At 42.3% G+C, this 24,529-nt stretch overlaps 1 protein-coding gene across 5 annotated transcripts in view; it reads right to left on the bottom strand.

Annotated features, from left to right (window-relative positions):
* The window catches only part of LOC120898513, a 106,720-nt gene that overhangs the window by 34,742 nt on the left and 47,449 nt on the right, over nucleotides 1–24,529 (bottom strand). For 4 of the 5 annotated variants that reach the window (XM_040304467.1, XM_040304471.1, XM_040304470.1 and 1 more), the window contains exons 4-6: nucleotides 8,421–8,566; nucleotides 8,162–8,328; nucleotides 7,878–8,072 (exon numbers count right to left, since the gene is read on the bottom strand). In XM_040304467.1, coding sequence (XP_040160401.1) covers nucleotides 7,878–8,072; nucleotides 8,162–8,328; nucleotides 8,421–8,566 — 508 coding nt within the window. The remainder of the gene's footprint in view (nucleotides 1–7,877; nucleotides 8,073–8,161; nucleotides 8,329–8,420; nucleotides 8,567–24,529) is intronic. The other variant, XM_040304469.1, reaches the window with a different exon arrangement.

Here is a 24,529-nt window from a genome sequence, read left to right as displayed (position 1 = left end):
GGAATGTGGGGTGGCTTTTGGGTTTGCAGAGCGATATCAAAAGCTCACTAGCAGGGCGATATATCCACTAAAACTGTTGCCTTCCCCAAACGGGAACGATTCTAGGTGTGATGGGTTCTTAGAAACTCGTACCGTGTTTCCATTTCCGCTTTGCTTTCATCTCCTTATTGAGGTCATAAATTTGTGTGTGTCCCAGATTCCGTTTGGGCTGTTCGCTTTGGTTCTCTTGAAATAGCACCCGAGAAATCGAATGCGGAAGTGTGAAGATTGCTGAAGAGGGTATGTGCAGTAATCCATGGCATACCACCGTCGGCAGCGCGCGCGTTTGTCTGTTACTTGCTTAGATTGTTTTTCTGTTTCGTATTGCGAATCGTCTTGTGTGTCTTTGTTTGAATGCCGAAAAGAGGCAGATCGGCATCTTTCGCTGAGGGCTTGCAAATGCATGAAAAGTGTCAGCCTGATTGATGGTGAATTTGAAAGCTTTTGTCAACGCAAAGACAAAGTTGCATTTTACTGTCCGTCTTCCCTTGTTTATCCTTTGCACATTTAATGGATTTGCTTTCAATGAAATTAAAATTGCATCAGAGCGTCTGAATAAATTATGCGTATTTTTTGCCAACACAAAGTGCTTCTTCTACAGCACCATTATTTGAGCTACTTTGTCTTACTTCTAACTGACTTACTAATATAAGTTGAAGAAAATGTAGTTGTTCAGGTTTGTTCTTGGCGTTAAAAGACCGAGTTGAGATAAGATTCGAACACATAACCTGTGATACATAAACATCATCACTTCACACGACGCCATGAGGACAGTTACTGCGGGTCACGTAAAGTTTCAATATAATTGGTTCGTTTGCACCAAATCTGTTATTTTCCTTCTTTTTCTGCCGCTTTCAAACGGTTCTCGATAACGAAACAAAGGGCAATAAATTGCTCCGCTGTTTAAATAACTTGAAATACCCCCGAAACGACATCTCGCACGACCTCCCCGCATGGACGATACTCGGAAATGAAGTGTACGCGGCAACGTTTCCAATCGTTCGTTCACCCGTGGGGTCGAAAAACGGTTCTCATTTCTCAAATAAAATCAGATACAATAATCAACACACAGACACACACACATACATGCATGCACTGAAGTAGTACGCGTGACTGGCGACAGTAGCACGGTTCAGTGGAAAAACTGTTTGCGGATTGCGATGAAATTTATCGCAAAGCAAAAGTCCTCGATACAGCAAACAAACCAGCGGGCGCTCCGTAGAACGAGCAGCATGCGTCTTTTGAAAGCAAACCACGGGAGTTGCTTCATCATCAGCGTCGTCATCAGCCATGCTCATCATTATCGGCATGATTACCGACAGCGTATTGCGAGCGGACGAGGAATCCGATTATTCGCATCAAAGTCATCGAATTCATCACATTGAAATAAATGCAATCGGGCACGGTGGACCGGGGAATGATGCTTTTAGACCTGATTTAAACATACCACAATGTTGGGTTAAAGGGAAGGTGGTACCATAAAATTCCCCCAATCGGCTTTGAGTATTTGGGGTTTTAAAAAGGCCACCAGCAGTGGAGGACCAACGGAAAATCGATTCCGATATGGTCGTTTGCACTTCATTTCCGCTCGAAAGCAAACCAACTTTTCTCCCCGGGACATCAAGCATCACTAGCCGTGAAAGAGAGGAGGGGGGAGGGGGATTGGAGAGGGTGTGGAATGGTAAGGATCAGCGCCAAGGACAGCGCCTTTTCTTCTTTGCCAGTTTTCCAGGTGTGGAACCGTGGAACCAAGAAGGACCAGGAAGTGCCCAGCCCGGGTTCAGCGGATCAAACCGATGAGGCCCTGAATAATTTAGTGCCCTGCCGGACGGTTGCCGCAATGACGTTGGTACCCTTCGGTACGTGGAGTACGAGTTTTGGGGTTGGTTGGTTTTATTTTCCTTGCCGTTTGCGGGCAGTGGCCGTAGCTCGCAGTGAAATAAGCGATTGGAACATTGATTTTTTGTTGCGTAGCGCGCTCGTTTTTGCGGGTGTTTGTGTGATAAAACCGAGGGATTCAAGTATCGAAACACACAAACATACACTGCTTACACTGCTGTTAGTTAGACGCGACAAACACCAGCTGGCTCCAACGAGCCGGTACGTTCGTCGGTGAGCAATTTAAATAATTTTGCTCGAATTTGAATTCGATTATGCCGATCGTTAGCATTCATTCCGAATGGTTTTGCTCGCCGTATGTGTATGTGTGTGTGTACGAGATGGTGCTGTTGCTCTTTGCACAAAGGAAAAGTTTCCATATTGGTCAACAGTGGACGGTTGCTCTGGCGTTAGGTGGGTAAATTCAATTGTGTATCGTGAAAAAAGGTCGAAATGTTGTGATTTTCTAACGAACGGTCTCCATCAATCTTCTCCGCAGGCGGTGGCTGATCCCGGAATTCGTTTTTTTTTCTACTGGGAGGCCAATGAGGATAAATCTTCGTTTGGGCTCCAAGGGTAAGCAGATTATCCGTCGATAAGTATGGTATGTTCATTAAGGAAAATAATGAAGATTTTAAAGTTGAATCACTCGATGTTGTTAGGCATACGTTGGAGATAAAAGCAGCTAGTACGGCTTTAAAACAAGCAACCGTAGAAACCATTAAAAGCAATGATTTTTGCCACTGGAAGAAAAGATTTCCAATGCTTTATGTCTATTTTCGGTTTAAAAACTGTTATAAAAATGTCATAATCAAGAAATATGGGATCGATTTCATATTGACGCTATGAATGCCCGTTCATTCTTCTATTATTTAATTATTTTATCATTGTTAATGTACCAAAACTTCACATATCAGCTAATGGACTTCCACTGCTTCCAATCACAAACCACGCAGTAATCACAATAATTCATCGCTTTATCATCGTTTACGTCTGGTGACTTTGTTATGCGTGCAGAAGAGGTATACGAAGATGAAAGTCAAACCTTCCACGAACCTGCCGTCAATATATCATGGACACTGTTTTGTCGCGCTGCGAAACGAAACACCCCCAAACCACCCAAGACAAATCACCTCAATTATGAGCGATAAAGAGCGCTTTGCTTTGGTGGGTTGGCCGAAAACTTGCACGTCTCAAAAGGCTGCTTCCATTGTGCTGTGTAGGCGGCTACGTGTCAGCTATAATTCATGGGGATGTTGTCAAATGGTCGAGGGAAGAGCAACGACAAAGGAGCGACAGAGAATGCAGGAAAAAATCGACAACAAATGTATCCAGTTCAATAAAATTGACATTTCATGGGGATAAGGCAAGAGAATCATTTATTTTCCAGCCGATACTCGATAAGCGCTCGCAACCTCGAACGCTCGTGGGCAAATATGCACACACCAGCATCGGCTGTGTTGAGCAATGATAAAGCATTTAAGGATCGCTTAATCACGTGATAAATCGCTGCAGGCTAAAGTCTCGTACGGAGGGGATTTTTTAAAGCTTTAGCTTTATGTTTGTTGTCATTTTTCTTCTGATACAAGCAGTCGCAAGTTCATCCTTCGTTGAAGGTACCGACACAATCCGACCGGATTTTCTCACCTTGAAGCTCGCCAATGCTCGGAGCTCTGTTTTTGGGATGCTTCGACCTGCAGTCGAGTATGTCGAATGTGAGGAATCGATTTATGTTTCGTACGACCCATGGCATGGTAACCGCATACAAACCGCGGAGCGTGTCAAAATGAATCCACCAAAGCCGAACGGTAACCAACGCAGCCCAAAATTGCTGCAAAGTTTTCCCAGGCGACGGCATAGAACGAGATCCGACAGTGCACCGTGAGGGGTTACCGACTGCTTATGCTAAGTTATGATACCACGCGGGATAAAAGTTGTTTTGTGTGTTGGCTTTTACCCACGGTTCGTAGAAAATCGCTACGCGTAGTCCAGCGCCACAAAGGATGCGAAGACTTCGAGCGAATAGCAGCCCGTTTCGGTGGGAGCCATCGGGCACATGCACACACGCACACACACACGCACACACAAAAAGGATCACTTTACACGTTTCCTTTTGCGACGGAACTTCTCTTCAGTTAAAGCCGTCCGCCAACGGGCAAACTTACCCGCCGGACGTGAAGCAATCTCTTACCAGAGCCAGAATCCTTCGATGGAAGTTTTATTCCTTTTTAGCCCAATCGAACTTTTGCCAAAGTGCGCGATGATGTGCGGTGGGAAAAGCTGATGATTTTTTTTTGTTCTCTTATCTTCATTCTCGGTGGCTTTCCCGTTCACTTCGTTATTCTTACATTCGCTCGAGAGGAAGAGTTTTTGCATGAGCAGTTTTGTGGTTTGCGGTCGGAAGTGGAAGGAAACGAGCTGGGTGGCATTATTTCCAGTCAGAAAGCTGAGCAAGCAAACAGCTTGTTCGCCGATAAGGAGATTAGAGCAGCGCGAGCTTTCGGAGCGTTGAAGATACAATTTCGCTTTTATTTGTGCATTCCTGTCATATTTCTCGTGATTGGTAATATATATAAAAAAAACAATATTACTCAAAATGGAGAAGTTCAACGGTATAAAAGCATCAAAGTTAACTCAATCACTTCAAAATCATTCGTCAAACTTGTGTGCGAAGCCTTTAAATGTGCTTGGCGAGAAAATCTTTACAAGATATGTACAACAAAATAAAAATAAACACAAATAGGGAATTCAAACGCAAGCCGCTGCACACTGCACCGCAACTTTACATCCCAGCAGTAACGTTTGTGTACTACTGTTAGTGTAGCGACTACTATTATATAGTAAAGAAAAGAGGACAAAAAATAAGTATTTCTTGATAGAAAGTATTACATACACTCGTGTGTTCTTTAAGTTTCCCAACACAACCAATGTACATCCAACGCCGCAGGGTCTATAAAGTAAAGCACACAGACACGGTTATTCGCATTCCCATTTCTCGGCTGCCTCGTAAAGAAGAAACGATCGGTTATGGTATTCACTTGGTATGATTCAAACAACAGCTACCTACAAGAAGCGAGTGGTGAAGTAGGGAGGTAAAAGAACACGCGTAATAAATGGGGTGGTGGACAAAACTGGATGCGATGTATAAGAAAAACCCATAACCAGGCGCCTCCATTGTTAGTGGAAATTTGCAAATTCTCTTCAAAAATGGTGAAACAACTAGATCCAATTGTACAAATGTTCAAATATTTCTTATCAATGGGGCTGCCTCATAAGGGTTAATGCAGGGTATAATTTTAGTTCAGTTGAAATAAGTGATAATTATTTCTAATTTTAAAGTCGTTAATATTATAAGACAAATACTGAAAACAGGTGTAACAGTGAGAGGAATTGTTGAAACTGCGGTGGAAAAGCAAACAAATTTGTAAAATAGCCTTCAACAAAAACTCGTGTTGATAGAATGGAGAACGAAACTTGACGTTACTTGATTCTCAAATTTAAAAACAGAAACTAGACAAAACGGGAACGGAAAATATGCTCAGGAGTGCAAAACGGTTTAACAAAACAAAAGCGTACGTTTTGCATTCAGTACGCGTACGAGTGGAAAAGAAAGAACAACATATTTACTCTCATTAATAAGGCGAGTAAACGAAAATAAAAAACCGAACCGAAACACACAAAAAGATACAATCATATTTTTTTAGGCAGGTTTTAGGGTGTTTACGGTGGATAGGCCAGTTGGCGATTAGATTCGGAAAAAAATAATTGCCAGTGGAACAAAACTAACAGTTGCACCTGGTGGCCAAAGGTGGTATAAAGCCAATCATAAAATAAACGGTGGCAAACGCAGGCAAGCTAGTACGGTGACAAGAAGTAGTAGTAGTAGTAGTAGTAGTAATATTGAAATAGTAGCAGAAAGGAATCGCTTTACTTGAAAGTGCAACATGGTGAAACGTTCCAGTCCAGGTTCGGAATCCTGCGGTAATGGTTTTTAGTTTTGTTTTTTTTGGGGTTGTTGCGTTTCGTGTTCGCGTTGCAGCGATGGTTCAGGGATGGTTGGAAGAGAGAAGAAAGAAAAGGAAGAGAAAAATGGGTAAAAACGGATGGGAGGGTTGGTTGAGAGCGTTGCATTCATAAAGAAGGGATTTTTATAAAATTATGTTGGAGGAGTTGTTTTGGTAGTTATGAAGAAAAATATCGTTTAATTTGGAGAGCACAGGAATCTTTACACATATTCGTTAAATATTACGTTATTAAAAGTATTTTTCACTTAAAGCCATTTTTTATATTATCGCTTTTTTGGTAAAATTCAAAACCATATGCATTTTTAACCAGTTTTTTTTCTGGTTTATCCTTGTACTCGATGGGCCCCCTAAAATAAGGAGTCAAAGACATTGCTCAACTTATTTCAGCAACAATTTGAGGCTCTCAAAAACTATTTTTGTGAAATAGTTTTGTGATGCTCACGGACAACTTGGACCATCGGTACACATTATCCGCTAAACATCACAAACGATTCCAGTGAGTGATTTTTACGTACTTCAAAGTGCTTCGTTCAGTAGTCAAAGTAATAGTGATTGCAGAAAGTAAATTTTTTCGTATATGTGTCTCTTTCAAGTTGGTTTTTTTGCAGATAAGGCAATAGAGATACGATTTCAAATATGAAAATGTATCAAATTTGTCAGAGAGATATAGAACCACTGCCAATCTAGTTAGAAATCCAACGGGAATTGAAAGAGGAGGATCGCTGTGTGCTGGATGAAATCGTTGCGCGATTATGAAACAGTTGGCAAAAACAAACTCAAAAAATAGTTAGGAAAGACTGCAATGAGTGAAAGACAAAGTATTAAAAACTAGATAACCCTAACGAATTGTTAAGAGGGTGTGCTGCATTCACAGGAAGGAAATGCGGAAAGCCAAAATGTAGCACACCGTGAAAAACAAAACTCAATACCGACAAAAAAAAACTCTAAAATTGCTCAGTCGCACACAGCGTAAGAGAGACTAGATGACCAGAGGAGCAGGGATTTGTTTTTAGTAAATCACTAGTGCAAAAACAAACCAAAACCAACAGTCGCAAAAGAGGTAAATGGCGGAGAGTATTTTACACACACACACACAGAAAAGAAGAGAAAGAGAGAGAGAGAGAGAGAGAGAGAGAGAGAGAGAGAGAGAGAGAGAGAGGGAGAGTGGCATTTGCTTTGCGTGGTGTCTTTTCCATAGACAGAATGTGTGTGTGTGTAAGAGAGTGACTCATAGTAGAGATTAAGTAACAGGCAGAAAGAGAGACAGAGAGAAGGAGAGAGCGGAGTGGGAGAGACGAAGTGATGAAAGGCTCATTCATTCCGATGCAGAAGAGTAGTAGGTAGAAAGTGGAATAGTATCAGACCGTAGTGTGCTGCAATTGTGTGTATAGTAGGCGCGAAAAGTCCTTAGTGGTAGTGTTTGTTTTGCATCAGGTTGTATAAAGAGAAGGATGACTAAAGGGGGAGTGAAACTGCTAACAGTAGAACTGGGGCAGGAAATCAATAGACAGATACTATACGGAAAGGATTTAAACAAAATAGACATTCGATAGAGAGGCAGAGAGAGACAGAGAGAGAGAGACAGAGATTCAGGTAGAGAAAGAGAGAGAACGAGGGAATGGTAGAGGAAGAGATAAACGATTTTGTTGGAAAACGATCTCTCTACAGAGATAACGGGTAAGATCGGGTCAGCGAACCCAGAAAAGGGTGGAAAAATGTTGGAAAAATGGTACAACACAAACAAAAAAAGGCTGGTCCGCTGTCAACACAACCGAGCTTCCGCTGGTACGGTGGACCGTACGGCTGGCTCTCGGTTTGTTTTTTTTTTATCTCGTCGAATAGCAGGTGAGGTGAGTCGAACGGGACGACAAAGAAAGAAACGAAACGAAACGAACAGAAGACACGCAAATAGAAAGTAGAGCTGGACGGTCCTACCTGATGGGAATGTTGTCCGTTGCAGGTACCATTGGCACAGACACCAGTGCCAGGAACTTTCAGCTGTTCCTGCTTGTAGTCCGGTTGATATGGAAGCAACATTCGTATCTTACCCCATCGATTAAAAAATAAAGCTATAGCACCAGCCCAGACTATTAACACTAACACTACAATACCGATTTCTACACCACGGATCTGCGGAATGGAAAACGAACCAAGCAGCGTAAGTGAGATGAAAAACACTTTACAGAAGTGCTTGTGTATGTGCAGCTGCGCTGTCTTACCGTTGGAAGTTCGCGGGACGTTGAGTTAACTGATATATTGCCGAACTCTTCGGTGAAGATGCCGATGCCACTCAGCGAGGGCGCCGTGTCAGCATGGGGTGAATTCGGCGGGCCACTGCTACCCACCAGCGAACCGGAGTCCTGCTGGTACGAGGTCCTTGGAGGCTCTGGCGGGCGAAAAAAAAAACGGGAACGGCAGAGGTTAGCTAATTAATATAAAGCGACAGAACGGGTGCCACTCTTGCCCACGTTCACCTACCCAGCGTTCTGAATACGATCGGGCGGCTGCGATACTTCTTCCCGTTCCAGACGGCGGCCACCGTCAGCTGGTACTGCGTGTCCGGCGTCAGTCCTCCGAGCGTCACCGCGTCCCGGTTACCGGCCACCACTACGACAACCCTGTAACTTGAAATGCATCAATTATCTTGTTTTGTCAACCATGGCTGCGGGATGTACGATGGGCTGACAGGCAGGCAGGCAGGCGACCGACAACCGTGCCCTCCTCCTGGTTTCGGCCGGAGCGAGCCCGGAAGTCGCGCTGGATGCAGCAAACAAGCACAAGCTCCATACCGCAATACGCAAAGATGCACGAGCATACGCAACATAACGAATGGAGAGGGAATCGAAAAACAAAAAACAACAACTGAACACAATACGTTTTACAACAACCGGATACGTAAGATCAACAACTGCAACATAACTGCACAAAACACAACCTTTTAATGGGAAAAAAAACAAAACAAAAACGATACTAGCGCGTCACACGTGGGACGCGGTTTACACGAAGGCATGCACTGCATGCGTCCCTTGTCGGTTGTCGAATGACAAGGAGCGCTTGATGGGTTGGGAGCATTTTGGAGCTCTGTCTCTGTCAGCTTGGCTGAGCTGATGATGAATGGAATGCTTCGAGCACGTTCTACAACTAACAAAATGAAAGGTGGTTAATAAAAGCAAATAAATGGAGGGCTAGATGCTTTGATGGTAGGAATGGTTGATTGCCGGTCACTGAGAAAATTAAGAAAAGTAATCCAACATTCGAAAAATTTGATAAAGGATTGATAATTTTTGATAGTGGAATGTTCATTTGCAATTCATTCATAAATCGTAATATTGAGAAGGACATAACTATAATTATACTAAATTATGGTATTAAGCAACTATTTTTTGCGGTTTAGTTAAGGTTATGTATTTGAAGATGCTATAAGTAGCCTACTAACAAAATCCTCATATCCTTTTCTATTTATTTAATTGTTATTGCAACGAATTTTCTTTATATTAAGCTCCGTACTTTGCAAACATAAGTTACAATTATTGCAACCCTTGTTCGCGGTATAGTTCACTTCATTTGATTGATAGTTCACTGTCATAGTTTGCATTTTACCCATCGGTCACACGCGTCACAAACCACGCAGCTGGTATGGATTTTCCACCTCACCATTGTGAGTGCCATCATGGGAAGCTTCCCACGGCAAGCTGAAACTGGCAATGCAAAGCACTTCACTGCAGCAACACTGATTGACAGCAAATGGGGGGTTGCTACTCCGCTTCCGAATTGCCCAGCTGCTGGTTGCTGCAAAAAAAAAAAACAAAATCTCCATCCACAAAAACAGCAACAAATGCCACAATGGGCCACCATCCGATTCGCTATCGATCGGGTTTGGGAAGCTTATTTCTCTGACAGTAATGCCGCGCCGAAGCGTATTAGTGTGTCCAATTTTGCAAAGCCGCTGTGATTGTACCCCACCACCGCAATCGAAATGGGTGAGGTGAGGTGAAAATGATTTCAATTGCAATTGCGGATTGTAGTCAAAAGCAAACCCTCATTATGCGCTGACGAGGCACACAAGCAGTGCATTTTCATATGCAGCTGCAAACACACGTTGCGTATTGTTTTCATGAAAATGCAAATGGATGGATTTGCGTTTGAGATGGTTGGATTGGTGGGACGAAGCAACTATGAATTCGATTGTACATTGTTCTGATTGTTCTGATAATCCCATCAGAAAACTGTTTATGATGGCGAGTTGGTTTGTTGGTTTACGTTGAGTGAAATGTGGCCATATACAACGTACACCGCGTAGAAATGTAACGCATGTCGCATGGATGGATTTGTCAATTGAAATAGCAGTTTATTGACAGACAAAAACCCCTCTTACACCAATGGATTTGACTTGTTCAATTATTGCATTATCGTGATTAAAATTTGAAAATAACGTAATTGTTGTTGCAAGATTATCTTTACCCTGCCACGACATGCGGATAATTAAACTTCATTACAAGACTGCAGAGTGCGGATGCGCGACGCACGATAGTTTGTGATGCTTATCACAGCGAGCAGATGTCATACGGTAAGCTAAACCATTAACTCCGACCAGCAAGACAAGAGAAACGAGCTGTGCAAACTTCCACACCCAAGGACAAGGACGACGACTCTCCCGCACGAACCGTTCACTAGCTTAGATTACATCTAAAGCATCGGATTCCGGCCGAGTGCGATGAATATTAATTTACGTTCGCACTCTGCTGCTACTGCCAGCACACGGCTGGCGGTATAATTGAAAAGATAGCTTCAGGTGGCATGGTACAGTGGATTTATGTGAAAATTATGCAAATTTCGATGGTAGTTTTCTGCAAACGTCTGTTTCCTTTCGGCGGGAACGAGTTGTCAAACAAAGCGGAATCGGAATAGAGGGCCGATAAATCTTTGCGTTAGTAATTTCGCCTATTTACGACAGATAATCTAAGCTTAATGTGTGATTCGTTGGAGGAGCTTGTTGTGAGGTTGAGGTGAAAAATAGAGGAAGGAGACAGCTACCTTTCTCTAGGAGCTTTCGGGGGCTAGAAAAGATGAGATCGTCGTCTTAGGTATAGTTCGTCGGCAAAGGAACACCTTTCCTAGCAATAGTTGGCTCTCACGTTACCATTTGAAGCTTGTGAAAGGGGTAAGACAGGGATCCTGAGGAAGGCTTAAAGGAAGGCATGGTGAGGTGATTAATGGTTTATTAAATCAAACGTTGGGTTCAGTGAAACATCGTTGTTCTGAAGTATTATTAATGCATGACACGTATTTGACATTTATCACAAGAATTTTCGATAATTAATGGTTAGAACTGAACGTGTTTACACTTCAGGTAACTTTTGAAAGGAATACTTTGTAAAACGGATTCTTGAAATATATGGGAAAAAATCATAAAATCAAAAAAGAGTTTCACGATAAACCATTTTGGCTTTTTCATCATTCACACACACACAACCATACACCATTCGGTTACCATTAATTACACCGCGGAAATTAAAGTAGCTTAAAAAACACACACAACCACACACAGACATAAAACAAACCATGAATTGAAGGGAAAGAAAACCCCAACCAACTGCAATTGTTTCATATGCATTACGGCCTGCAGCAGACAATGGAAAAGCGTGGCAGGTTGACTCTGTAACGCATCCGACAGTGCACAACGGTAGGTCAAGAATTAATAAAACTCGCCATGTATGAAGCTCAGCACAGAACAGAAAACAACAGAAACATTGCTGCAGAAAATGTTGTAACCACTAGCACCGAACCCAGGGAGGGAGAGTTTCACTCTCCGACAAGGCATTCTGCTGTCACAGGGCAGGCAAAGGGGCTCTGGCTCACCTAGCTGGCAGGGGGAACAGGATGGGCTGGCAGCAGCAAAACGAGCTCGAATCACTTGGCCATGGGGCTTGGCATTTGAATAATTAAACCGGCTCTTCGTGCGCTCGTGTTCAAAAGCACTGTTTCGTGACTTTTCCGTTGTGCGCTTATCCTCGTCATGTCCCTACGGTTTACTTTGCTCTCTCTCTCTGTTCTTCCGGATGGAATGGACATCAACATTTGCCTGCTCACGGGTTGGTAAGGATGGTTGCTTTTTTTTTCTGGAACACATTTCATTTTCATCAGTCGCCGTGTTTTATCGGACGACTCCGCCGAGAGTAACGGCTGTATTTCTGTGTGTCTCATTTTAACTGGACGTGTTTCGGTACTACCTTAATCATGATACCTTTGCGATGGAAATGTGTCCCTTAAAAAAAACTAAAAAACACTTTTCGATAACGCAACCAAGCCCCCGACGGAAACCTTAAATATTCACCGCTCCAAAAAACAGGTGACCTCCAGCTGCTATCTAAGTAAAAGTGCACGCAAACTTAATAAACTGCTCCAAAAATTGCTCCCCGACACGGAATGGTTTCCGTTACATAACGTAGGATAAACACACGGTCGGACCCCCCCCCAGCCTCTAGTCAGGTTAACTAGCTGTTTTGTTCTAATGAAGCAGCGGCTCGGAAGAGTGCAAGCACCAGCTCAGCGGAACTTAAAATCCAACCATCACGCTTCCGGATGACAAGGGCAATATAACTCTTTACGACAAAACACACACGACACGAACAACTAGCACCAATTATTTTACCCGTTTTCTGTGCTTTTTTGGCCCCTGCTTTTGGGAGACAATCGAGGCCGAACTTGGTCCACCACGTTCGCACGACTTTCACTCCATTGCAGAACGGTCACAAATTGGGCGCAAATTTCCAAGCGCACTGGTAGTTGCAATTAATTTGATTTAAACCAACGCATCTACCATGCTTAATGCACACACACATACACACACATACACACTGTTTTTCGATCGCTTTTTAGACTCCCACAATTACTGCCGTTGTACGGCAACAGCAGCACCAGCAGCCAGTGTGCGCGCCCGGAACGGTTAGCGACAGGACGAGAACTGATTTCCGTCCCCGAGCAAGTGTAGGCCAGGCCGGTGTGTTCGTCTGTCGCGCGCGCTTACATAAATTCTATCACTCGACCACATTCGCGTCATCGGTGTGTGTGTGTGCGGAGGACTCCTTACGCTTTGGTACGCCATAACCCCTTGTCCGTTGGCGGCAGGCTTTGCGGGCATGAAAGCAAAGTGGTCTGAAGTGTGGCTTCCAAAGGTGGAAGGAGGTGAACGAGAGCGCGGTGGGTGTTGGAATTGCATTCGTGGGAGCGGGAATGGCGGATGGTCTACAGTTTGCGGTTACGCAAAGGAGGTGTTTGTGTGTGTGTGTGCAGAGCGGGGTGTGGATGGAAGGAACAAAAATAGCTCATCGACCGGGGTGAGTGGGTGCTCTTGACCAGTTCGAAACCGTGTCGTATCGTGTTCGCGCTCTGTGCATTGCAGTCTGCCTTTTCCCCGTTTTCCCGCCAGAACAATGGCATGGACGACATTACTGGCCGGCTGGCCGAGGCCGGCTGGATAGGAAAGCAATATGAACCTGTCGCTTCCTACACTTTTTTTCATTTATCTCTCTCTCTTTCTCTCTCTCTCGCTTTCTCTCTCTCTCTTTCTCACTCTGTCTTTCTCTCTTATTCTTTAACCAAAAAGCCGGTCTCGAGCGGATCGACCACCTCGATAGAATGTACGTGTAAGTGCGTTCACTTTTGGAACGCTTTTTTTTAGTTAGCGTTATGTGAGTGTGTTAGTGTGTTAGAAGGCACAAGAGGAGAGGGAAGAAAAATTACATGAGCAGTAGCACGGTACGGGCACGGCAAACATTCCACCTCCATTGTCCGCGGGCGGATTATAAGTTACGTTCAATTTATCATGGTACAGCAACCGATGGCAACAGTGTGGGGTGGAAGATTACGATCGCCAATTTTTGATTTCACTGCCACACGTTGAACGGTACCGATCGATTGATGTGCATTCGCATTAAAGCTGGACGGGTCGATAGCGTAATCGACCGTGCTGTTGATTTGTGTGACAAGAAAAGGGAAATAAGCTGATTGAGCCTCGAAGGATATTAATGAAATGGATGATAATAATAATGTAGTTTTTTTAATGACGCAAGGTATTTATAATTTTTTGCAATGTTTTGGGTTTGCGTAGTATTTTTAGAGGAACTGTTCTGAATTAAACCTAATAATTCTGTTTATTGTCTGTCATGGGTTTAGTCTTGAATGGACCGTGCTTCCATACGAGGAACTGACTGACTGACTTCCAACTGAGGAACTCCATACGAGTAATCAATAAGACACTGAAAGCCAAGCTCACTAGCGATACAGGCAGAACTTTATCAACAACGGTTGTTGAGCCAAAGAAGATGGAGAAGAATCCTGTTTTTACGAGCCACTAGGCGTCTCCATGTGTTATTTTTAGAACAACTGGGCGGCTCCATCGAATCAGCAAAGGAATTCTGAGAATTATTTGTCACAATTTTAGAATCAATCTATACACAAATTAAGGAGATACCATTCCCTACTGATTTCAATATGTATTGAATGCATATTATTTTTGTATTAATAATGTTTATATAAATAAATTATTAATACACTAATTAATCAAAAACTCATAATATAAAGCTTGATAATCCAGAATCATAAGGATAACTATTACACTATAATAATATAAGCTTAATAACCTTTAATCACAATCGAACTGAATTTTATTGTTAAGAATATTATGATGGTTTGATTGCCTCTCGTTAGAGTTCAATCATGCTTTGAGAGAATGAACAAAGAAACAGATTTTTTTATCACGCTGTTTGACATTTACCTAACGTACCACGACCATGACATTTAGACCGAAATGATAGCAATATCTGGGTGTACTATTTTTCCCCCAGCGGTATAGATTTATTTAGCTACCATCAGTATCGGCAAGTCCATAACAATCGATCCTATCGTAAATTTACCTTACCCACGTGTGGCACATTATCGTCAACGGCAAATGATGCAATTTGTCATGCTCGTGCTGCGTACTTTTGGGCGCGTCACGTAAAGTGATACTGCTGTCGGAAAATATCCCGTATCTGTTACCGTCTCTCTCTTTCTATCCCTGCATTACAACCGATTTCGAACAAAAATAAAGCGCTATGAGCACTCCGTACCGTGGAAGAAATCTGATCGCTAAACAATCAATAACAAACGGTTTCCGGAATTGATTGTAACCGCCAGCACCACACGCTCGAATATGCTAACGCGCAGTGAAAATTGCCTTGCTGCGTGTATAATGGTGCAGACGTGTAAGATGATCCGTTGCGTTTATAATTACACCCTCCACTGTGCGTGTGTGTGTGTGTGTGTTAGGAGACGCGAATGCGGAAAGCGGAGCGAATTTGGGCTATCAAAACGTTTCGCTTAATGTGACACGAGCCAACGTGACAGTTTGTGGTGAAAAAAGAAAGAGAAAAAAAAACACACACACACACTCCCACACATATACACACACAGCTGGATGATAGTCCAATTTCCGGAGACAGATTTGACGATGCATTCACCCACCGAAAGCTAACACACGAGCGGGAAATGTCCGTTACTGCGCAGTAAGAAAAACCTGTTAGGCAGAGAATGGTGATTGTTGTCTTCTTTTTTTTCTATTCGTTTTTTTTCGTTTGCTCGAATAGCAACACAGTAGCTTAACATACGCAACAAATTCGGCGCGTGTTGACCACGTGGTGGAGTTGGAGGGTGGTACTCGGCATGCAGATAAGCTTCTTTGTCTTTGTCCTGTCAGTCTGCTGTCATTATTGCGTTTGCATGTCACTTCCGGTGCGGTGGGCTCGTCAGCACTGGAGTGGAAACCGATGGGTGGTTCTGGGTGGGAAGTGTCAGTGTCCACTGGGAAATACACTGGCAAATGGGTGTTATGGTAGCTGTATTTAAGTTGTTTTTTTTTCTTGCCCATTTCAAGACATATTCTTTATCGCTCCATCTCTCTCGTTCGTTCATGTCATTAATGGGTCCCATACGAAGACAAAAAACAAACAGAGAGAACGTTCCGGTATGTGTGGTAGTAAGCAAGCACTACGATGGCAACAGTTTTTATGTAAGCATATTAAGTTTCCTCTTCAATCGATGCCGTTCGGCCGCTGGTGAGGGGTTTGCTTCTTCCGTGTCTTTTACCATCGCTGCAGCAGCAGTCTAGCCAGGAGGTTCGTTTTTGTCTTGCGTCTCTTGCTGAGTCGCACAACCCATATGGTTGCGTTGTGGAAAATGTGGGCCAAGGGAGTATGCCCATGCCGCATAAAACGTGCTGTGCGCACCCGGAAGACCCGAAAGGTTGAGAGCAACGGGCAAGACAGTTTATTGCCGAAAAGAAAGTAAGGGCACAAGCGGCACCCATCTGCTCAAGGAGGTCGGCTGAGTAAAGCAAGAAAGGATTTCTGATCTTGTTAGCGGTGTTGTTGGTGGAAAGTTAACTGTCTGCGCTGTCATCGTCGCCCGCTTAGATAGGGTGAATTGTTGCTCTTTACTGCTATAAGTCTACGTTCTTTTATCACTTGCCTTCTTGTTTTTTGTGACGCGTCCGTGCTTTAACTTGTAGCAGTGCCGTAAAGTTGCCCCAGCGATGTGTGGTGCGGGAGGTGGGATTAATGAGCGTAACTTAAGTATTGTCTTTTCAACGATTTACATGATTGTAAATTTTTAAACAAATAAACTTCAACTGGTGGTATAAATGATTATTTTTTCTCTGAGCAAAAGATGAAATAAGAGTTGACTTCTTAAAGCAGAAAAAGGCTTTGTCAACAATACATCACCATTCCAGAACAATTTATTTGTACAAAAACCATAATCTTTCATTTGTCGATATCTTTAATATCATGTAAGATATTTAAAACTTTACAATCGTTTGCCCCAAGGAGGCACCAAATATTGCTTGAGGCACAATTTTCACACCCAAAACTTACCTAATATTACTCGTTCCGTCCTTAACAAAGTTACACGCTTCAATTGGTTTCGCACTTTGAAGATGCGTTTACGTTCATTCTCCATTTTGTCTTACACGGTGCGGCCGAATTTAATCCAATCAAAACTTTCCCTTGAACAAAGCTACCGTAGGGCAGCAAAAGTTAGAACCGGTTTGAGCCGAACGACATCGACGGCCCGTTCCCGTGCTCGGTTCTGTTTATGCCGGCACTTTTCTTCCCAAGCTCAGCTGCGTCTCGAGAATGTCACCGGGAAACGGAAGGGTTTTGCAGCACTGTCGGTGTCAATTTTTCGAGCTAATTGGATTTCCCCGAAAACTCGTTCCACTCGATCGGTTTAGGGAAGTTGTGGAAGTAAATGGTAAGCACAATGTTTTTGTTGGTGTGTGTATGTATTTTTTTCAGGAGTAACTTTCTTCGAGGTCACCGTATAGATTGGATCCATCGGCCGTGACTTTATCGTAACAATTTACCCAAAAGAAAGTAACATTTAAATGCCTGCGCTGAAGTTGACACGACGGAAAGCAAAATGTAAAAAAAACACCCAAACTGAGCAGAGTGTTTGTTAAGGCATCATTATGCAGTGACATGTTGACTGAACAACCGACCGATTGGAATGATCTTCCAAGAAGTCAACGCCGACTCCGCCCCGGCGAGACAGCCAAATTGCTAATGCTACAGTGTGCGCATTCCGTTTTGAGCAGAAACTTCATTTCACAGTCGGTTTACAAACAGCTTAAACGAGAGATTTCAAGATTTTCTTGTGCTTCTGCTTTTCATCCTCCGCGCTTCGTACTCGAGAGTGTTCTAAAACGAAGCACGCCACTCTGTCTCATGCTCTCCTCTAGAGATACATTCTCTTTAACCTTTCAAGGCTTTTGGAAACATTTTCTATAGATATTCTACCGATCTGTGGGTCTAGTGCGGGTGGTACCCGAAATGGTCCAAGATGATGGCCATTGTGCCATCATCATGTCCATCATTTTTTTCGGGGACAAGCTAGAATAGATTAGTGACGGCCTGTGTGCGCAACATAAAGAGCCGACGGCACGAGCAGCCTATCACAGTGGGAGGACGTCTTATTATTATTTCTTTTTCACCGTTATTACAAGCCAGCCAGCAGATAGTAAAAAAAAGCGCAATAAAGAAACGATCCATAGAAAGAGCCAGAACAAGACACACAAAAAACCTGAAAAGAAACACGCCCCAAGCCTGTCTAATATCGCCCTGCCTCCATTGAAGGAAGATGTAGGATTTTCCTATTTATTGCGTGTAGGTCGGATGGGGCAATAAATTTATCGCTTGCATTATCGATGCTTATGAAAGTTGACAAGGCGGATTAAAGCGGCAGGATAACGCATCGTTCAAACGCGGGAGCCGAACGGTAAGCGTACAAAGTCCTTGGTATTATGCCACATTTTTAGCTGTACATTGATTGACATTTTTGGTTTTGGATATTTTAATTTGAGGATAAAAATAGTGTTACGTTTAAAATAGTGTTTAATAGTAATAACATTTATTCCTGCTTAGTAAACAAAAAATACTAACTTATATTTTTAAACCTAGCCTTCAACTTCTCTTGTCAATATGCTTTTCTTCTCCATTGTCTTTTTCTGTAATATCATAACCTTTGAACTTTTATGTCATACCCAAACTGACCGTAACAGACACTTAACGCGCGCCAAATGCTATTACACATTTGCATACAGAAGTGCTGCTTATATAACTATGCCCTTTACACATTCGCCTGCCGGACTCGTTACAGGTACTACCTTTCCACACTGGACTCAAGTGAAATTAGAAAAAAAAACAACACAAAGGTGGATGTTGTACGTACGTTCGTCGCCTTAATATAGTGACCATAAGTTTTTTTTTATTTAAATAAAAAAAATGAAGCCAACCACTTGATTTCAGTACAGAAATGGCTCTAATCTTCTAGGTGGTTTTTATTAGTTTTTTTTTTGCTTCGTACAATTGAGACTGGCAGGGTCGTTTGCAAAACTCAAAGCAGACGGGCTGCAAGGTAACGAAATAGGTTAAATCATTCCTAAAGCAGCAACAGAGTCGGGTACAGCAGGATGTCTTAGGATTACATAGTTACTAGAAATAATAAAAAACGTATTACATGTTTTACGAAAATGATTGATGAAAAAAGAATTAATACTTCTATACTTGAAATAAAACTTCTTCAGATAAGCGTAACTAGAAAAGTAAATTTAGTTGACATTGGTTTTCAGTTTCCTGCTCCAATTTATCACGAAGTAAATCCTTACACCTAGCTAGCTTTTCTTTCCTATGAATGCACAGTTGAAAGGTTTCTGAGCAGTCCACTTTCGTCGAATCACCTTCTTTCACTCAAAAGTTTCAAGATTTCAATTTCAAGAGAATCGCTATTTCATGGCAAAGGTTTCAAATTATTAAGGTTTTCAAGACATTTTTCTTATTCACATGCAAAAGCACAGTTAAGAATCTTTATAAAATTAACTTTAAATTCCTAAAAACGAGCATTTTTCATACGATTGCTACCTTATTTTAATGTTTTTAAAATTCCACAAAAGCGTGCAGTATGTGAAGTCCTAAAAAGTTGTCTCATGCACCAATCCAAAAAAAGCTATAACATCGTCACAAGACGGCTGTAGCAAAGCTTGAATAATCTTTTCAACCCTTGGAATATGAATTTTTGGTGATTCAATTACAAACATTCCAAAACAAAAAATGAACTTTTATTTTAGCACACGTGGGTGCGATGGTGCTTTCTGCAAGCGCACAGAGTTGTCATGGATGGAGTTACCATAAATAACACACACACACAGAACAACGCGTGATACGCGAAACGAATTGTCTAAATTGAACAGTAAACAGTTTGTCACATGAACAGCAAACGTTTGTCTCGCCCGTGTACGACGGTTTCACGCCAAAAAAAAAACCTCAAATCAAAACACGCTCCTGATTTGCTTCTTGCCGCGTGTCGGATCGCTCCTGTTTCCAAGCAGCTTGATGAAATCATCCGTACGCAGAACGCAGTGCCGACATGATGTTAATTTAATTTCTTCCACCCGTCACCGATGGCTGAAACAATCCCTTCTGCTTGCTTCGATCCATTCCCGTAAAAGATGGTACCTCAATTGCTAGACACTCAACTGTCGCTGATTACCTGGAACAGGACTAGGCATGGTCGCTGGCCGGGCGGTACACGGCTCGTGGAATTTTCATTAGCATGTAACTAGAAATTCTCCGAATAACGACCGAACAGCTTCAGTCGGCGTGCAAAGACGGCCATCTTGACGAACGCTTTGGTGGAATGAACCGAATCAAGCCTACGGCTACGCCCTGCGGACGGATGATGGCAGCCATTTCATTGGACGCTCGGGGTCGGGGTAAATAGTTTCATTCGCAGCAATCGCATATCACACATAGTTGATAGGCAGCAGATGCAGCGAATATACATTCCTCGAACAGTTGAAGCAAATTCCTGTTTTGTCATCAGCTTTCTGTTGCTGCCTTAGATGTTCTTTGAAGGTTAATGTTATTCCGTGACAGGCGTGAACAGGACTTGAAAGCAATGCAATTTATTGGTGTAAAGGCGAGACAAATTAATAAGCAATTTACTTCGTGATAAACGAATTGAAATGAGCATATTTTTCAGCAGCATTTCTTTTTGCTTCATAGTTTTTAAAGAATCACACCTAATATGTGGAACCAAATTGTATCATGTTCGACCACATGGTCGTTCTCTCTGATTCCCTTCGCCGAAACAAACCAAAACGAATGCATCCACTTTTGCGTCAAGTGCGTATCGCTGATGCACCGGTGTGCATTCGGTGCTCGAACACGTTCCCACCGGTAGAACAAAATTCAATTACTACCGATGCCATGTCCCTGTGCAGTGGCAATTGAATCGCGCTGTTTGGTGAGGTGTGGTGAGAGTTTTCCACAGAAAAATTCAACAGAGAATACACTACACACACACGCATCCACATGCATACAAACATTTCCAGTCCGAGGCAATGAAGACGTTTCATGTGGGTGAACGTGCCGTTTGAGGGAAAATGCAATATGATAACATGGCACAACATTCCCCGTATGGTGGTCGACCGTCAGCAGCAGCAGGGTGGATCGTGCCAATAGCTAAAAGCACTACATTTTTTTGTGAGTGGCAATTTATGATTATTAGATTGGCAAACCGTGCGAATATGCACGGCACAACGATGGCCAGAAGCGTGCGAAAATAGTTTGCTTGAGGGAGTCTGATTGAATCAGGGCAGTGCTGTATGAGACAGAATTTATTTTGGAGATCGAATAGATTGTTCTTCGTTGTTTGGAAATTGAGTCCAATTTTGAAGAAGTAACATATCCAGTTTGAAGAGGTTTGCCTATTGTAGTCATGACCATTAAATTTTGACTCTAACTCACCAATTTTAAAATATAAGTCAACTGTTGGCTCTCAGGCAGCAATATTTGACTGCAAGTTTATTGTTTTGTTTATAACATTTAAGGTAATGTCTGATGCCGAAAAGTCTCGAAAACCTGCACAGGCCGATATATCATATCATCAAATGACATTACGACTCATAGAAGATGAGAAAAAATAATCATTTAATTAAAATAATTAAAAAAATAACAATTTTTGGAAATTTTCATGGAGTGGAAACAGTTGGCATGTATTTACAGATGTAAATAACGTGTTGTAAATTTGTTAATTTTGTTCAATATTTTTATTCATATAAAACAATCCTATAAGAAGTTTTTGTAGTATTATGTAATGTAAAATTAAAGTTGTTATAAATCAGCTCAGATACCTCGTAAATTTGGCAAGATTCATTCAAGAGTCGAAAATTGTTGTCTTACAGACGGATTCGGTGCGTTAGAGTCAAAAATGTATGCACACTGTCCAGATATGATCCATTTTTGGCAAAAATTAATCCACAATGTCAAAAATGTATGCCTTAGCGCTAACATTTGGTGGTAACAGCTGTATTTTAATAGTAATAGTTCCAATTCAAGATTACAAGAAGTCCCAAATATCGAAAGTAATTACATGCGATAGACATTTCCATTTCTTCCCATAGTTCCACCTTTGCTTTGGCCCACCATACCAGTGTCAATAATTCAACAGCCTGACAAACGTTTGCTCAATATTTGCTCTGCGCCAGTCTGTGGCAACAGATGGCCACATGCTATGTTTAGCACCGTGCGTGTTTTACACTATTTGCTTCAGTTCATTGCTCTTGCTAGACCACCGAGCCGGAATGCCGGAAACTTTTGGTCCAGGCCAAGCGCCCAGGTCACTTTCTTCAACACTGAACGCTGGCCAACGAAATGTGAAAACTTAATCAGCATGTTAATTGATTTTTAATGACACTATTTGCCGTCCAACCGGTCAGTCGAGCATGGACCGAGCGCGCGTTTCGAGCATCTGTTGGCAAATCAGCCCCGTTTTACAAAGTACAATTAGGGTCATGTTCTGGTCAGTGTTCCATTCCCGGCCTCCCCCGTTTGTTGTCACTGGTGTAGATTGCCTTCATATCCGGTGTGCTGTATGTGTGTAAGTGAGTGTACTTTTGTCGGTTCTAGCCATTATTGTTTCATAGCCATTTGCATAAATGTTGTAAATTGCTAATGTGTCATCACATGAACTGTGCGCCGGTTCAGTGGGAGCGTTTACCACCCGCAAGGATGGTGAGACGATGAATACATGGTTTCGAAATTTGCCCATTCCCAGATGACTGGGAATCAATAACATGGTCAACAATTTGAGGAAAAATGTTGCAACCAAGTTCACGAAAATGGCAATGCAAAGGTTTATTAAGAATTGATATGCATATTGTCAGTTTGATATGATTTAAATTAAAATTTTCACTCATTTTCGTAATTTAAGTGGTTTTATTCAGGTATTAATTCGAATTGAATTTTCCAATTGATAGATTTTGTAGGCATAACTGAACATTAACGATCTGTTAGTGTGCTTGACAAATATAGCTGAAGGTTGAATGTATACTGCCCACTTCAGAAATAACGAAATCGTCCAAAAGTTAGTAACTGCCGTTAACGACTGTTAAAACTTTGAGTCTTTTAAATAAATTTAAATATTAATCGACTCTAACGCCATCCACGGGCTATGTGCGATTGGGAGTAGAGGTAAAATGTTTACTATCGTTTGGGGAGCTTTACGCCGAGTTGCATGAAAACTCCGCGTCGTAAAACTCTGTGCCTAAGCCGCACCGCTCGCTTGAAAGACGCTTGAACCCACGACGGTAGTCGAACCCATTTTACGAGCCGCAGCACGAGCGTAAAATCTTGAACCGGCTCAACCAGGCACGGCGTACGATTTGCTCGACGATGTAATATTTATACACACACAGATACATACACACACACACACACACACACACACACACACACACACACACACACACACACACACCCAAACGAACAGTAAATCGATTGCAGGGCTTAGCCATTTTTAAAGCGTACAAAAGCCAAAGGCGTTTTCAATTGGGTTGTAAGATACACTTTCGAACGCTCGACGCGAGCCTGCGAAGCAGAAAATATGCAAATGTAAGACCGTAAGACGGCAACACGCGTTTCTGTACGCATCCCTCGGTATGCCTTTTTTCTCATTCCGCTAGAGCAAGAAGCACATGAAAGCAAAGCGCTGCTTGCTGTACGACACGCAGCATCGTACCTTAGAGTGAGAACCAAAGTGAATGGCAGGAAAAAAAAAGAAATGTCCATAGCAAATGGATTACCGTCTGATGTGCTTACATCTAACGTCAACTTAAAAGTAACGCATGAAAAAAAAGGGACAAGACAAACGGGAAGCTTTGAAGAAGAGCTTAAATATAAAATAGTTAAAATAAAGCTCGCATCTCTTTGCGCAGTAAGCACGGAAAATGGAGAGCAAAGCAGTCCATGAACATAAGAGTAAGATAAGGCAAAGTGAAAATCGCTTCACTCCTCTGCTGCAAATAGGTCATTCGAGTGCAGAATTGCGAGCAGCGTGGAAATGGGATTTCATAATTAAGGACACTTTTCAGCACCCCCGGTCGGCCACTCCGAAGGCGAACGGGATCCGAAAATGGGAGGGAAGAAATAATGCGCCCCGCGCTGCGTAGTTGAATTTGAATAAAAAAGTCTTTATCACTGGGAGCGATGGCCGTCTATTATCGTTACATTGGCTTTAGGGGTAGGTTATTTCAGTGTTGCACTTCTTTGTGCTGGTGGTGCTACTGCTGCGGCTGTGGTGGTCCGGAGATGTGCGCTAAGTAATAATAATTAGCATTTATGGCCGGAGCAACGAGTGATTAGGTTGTGGAAGGTTGCTCTTAAATAATTATAAAAATAAAAGGGGAAAAAAGGCAAAAGGTTAATCTTTGGTGTTCTGTTTTTTTGTTGTTGTCATTCATTTGCAACGCAATTTAAAAACAATCCTCAATTGGACCAAAAGGATAAAAAGGTGGAATTGTTTTTTTTTTACCATTCAACAAAGACAAAGTAATTGTAATACAGGTTTATGTAGAAATTTTAGGAGTTAATACATGTTTTTAATCATAAAAGGAGGCAGTTGATATAATTTCTTTTGCATTTCATACTGTTTTAGATAAACACACATAAACTCTTGTTATTGCACTGCAAACGCAAATTGTATTACGTGTAACC

The sequence above is a fragment of the Anopheles arabiensis genome, chromosome 2, assembly GCF_016920715.1.
Source record: "Anopheles arabiensis isolate DONGOLA chromosome 2, AaraD3, whole genome shotgun sequence".
Taxonomy (NCBI): Eukaryota; Metazoa; Arthropoda; class Insecta; order Diptera; family Culicidae; genus Anopheles; species Anopheles arabiensis.
This window is presented reverse-complemented; position numbering and strand designations above follow the sequence as displayed.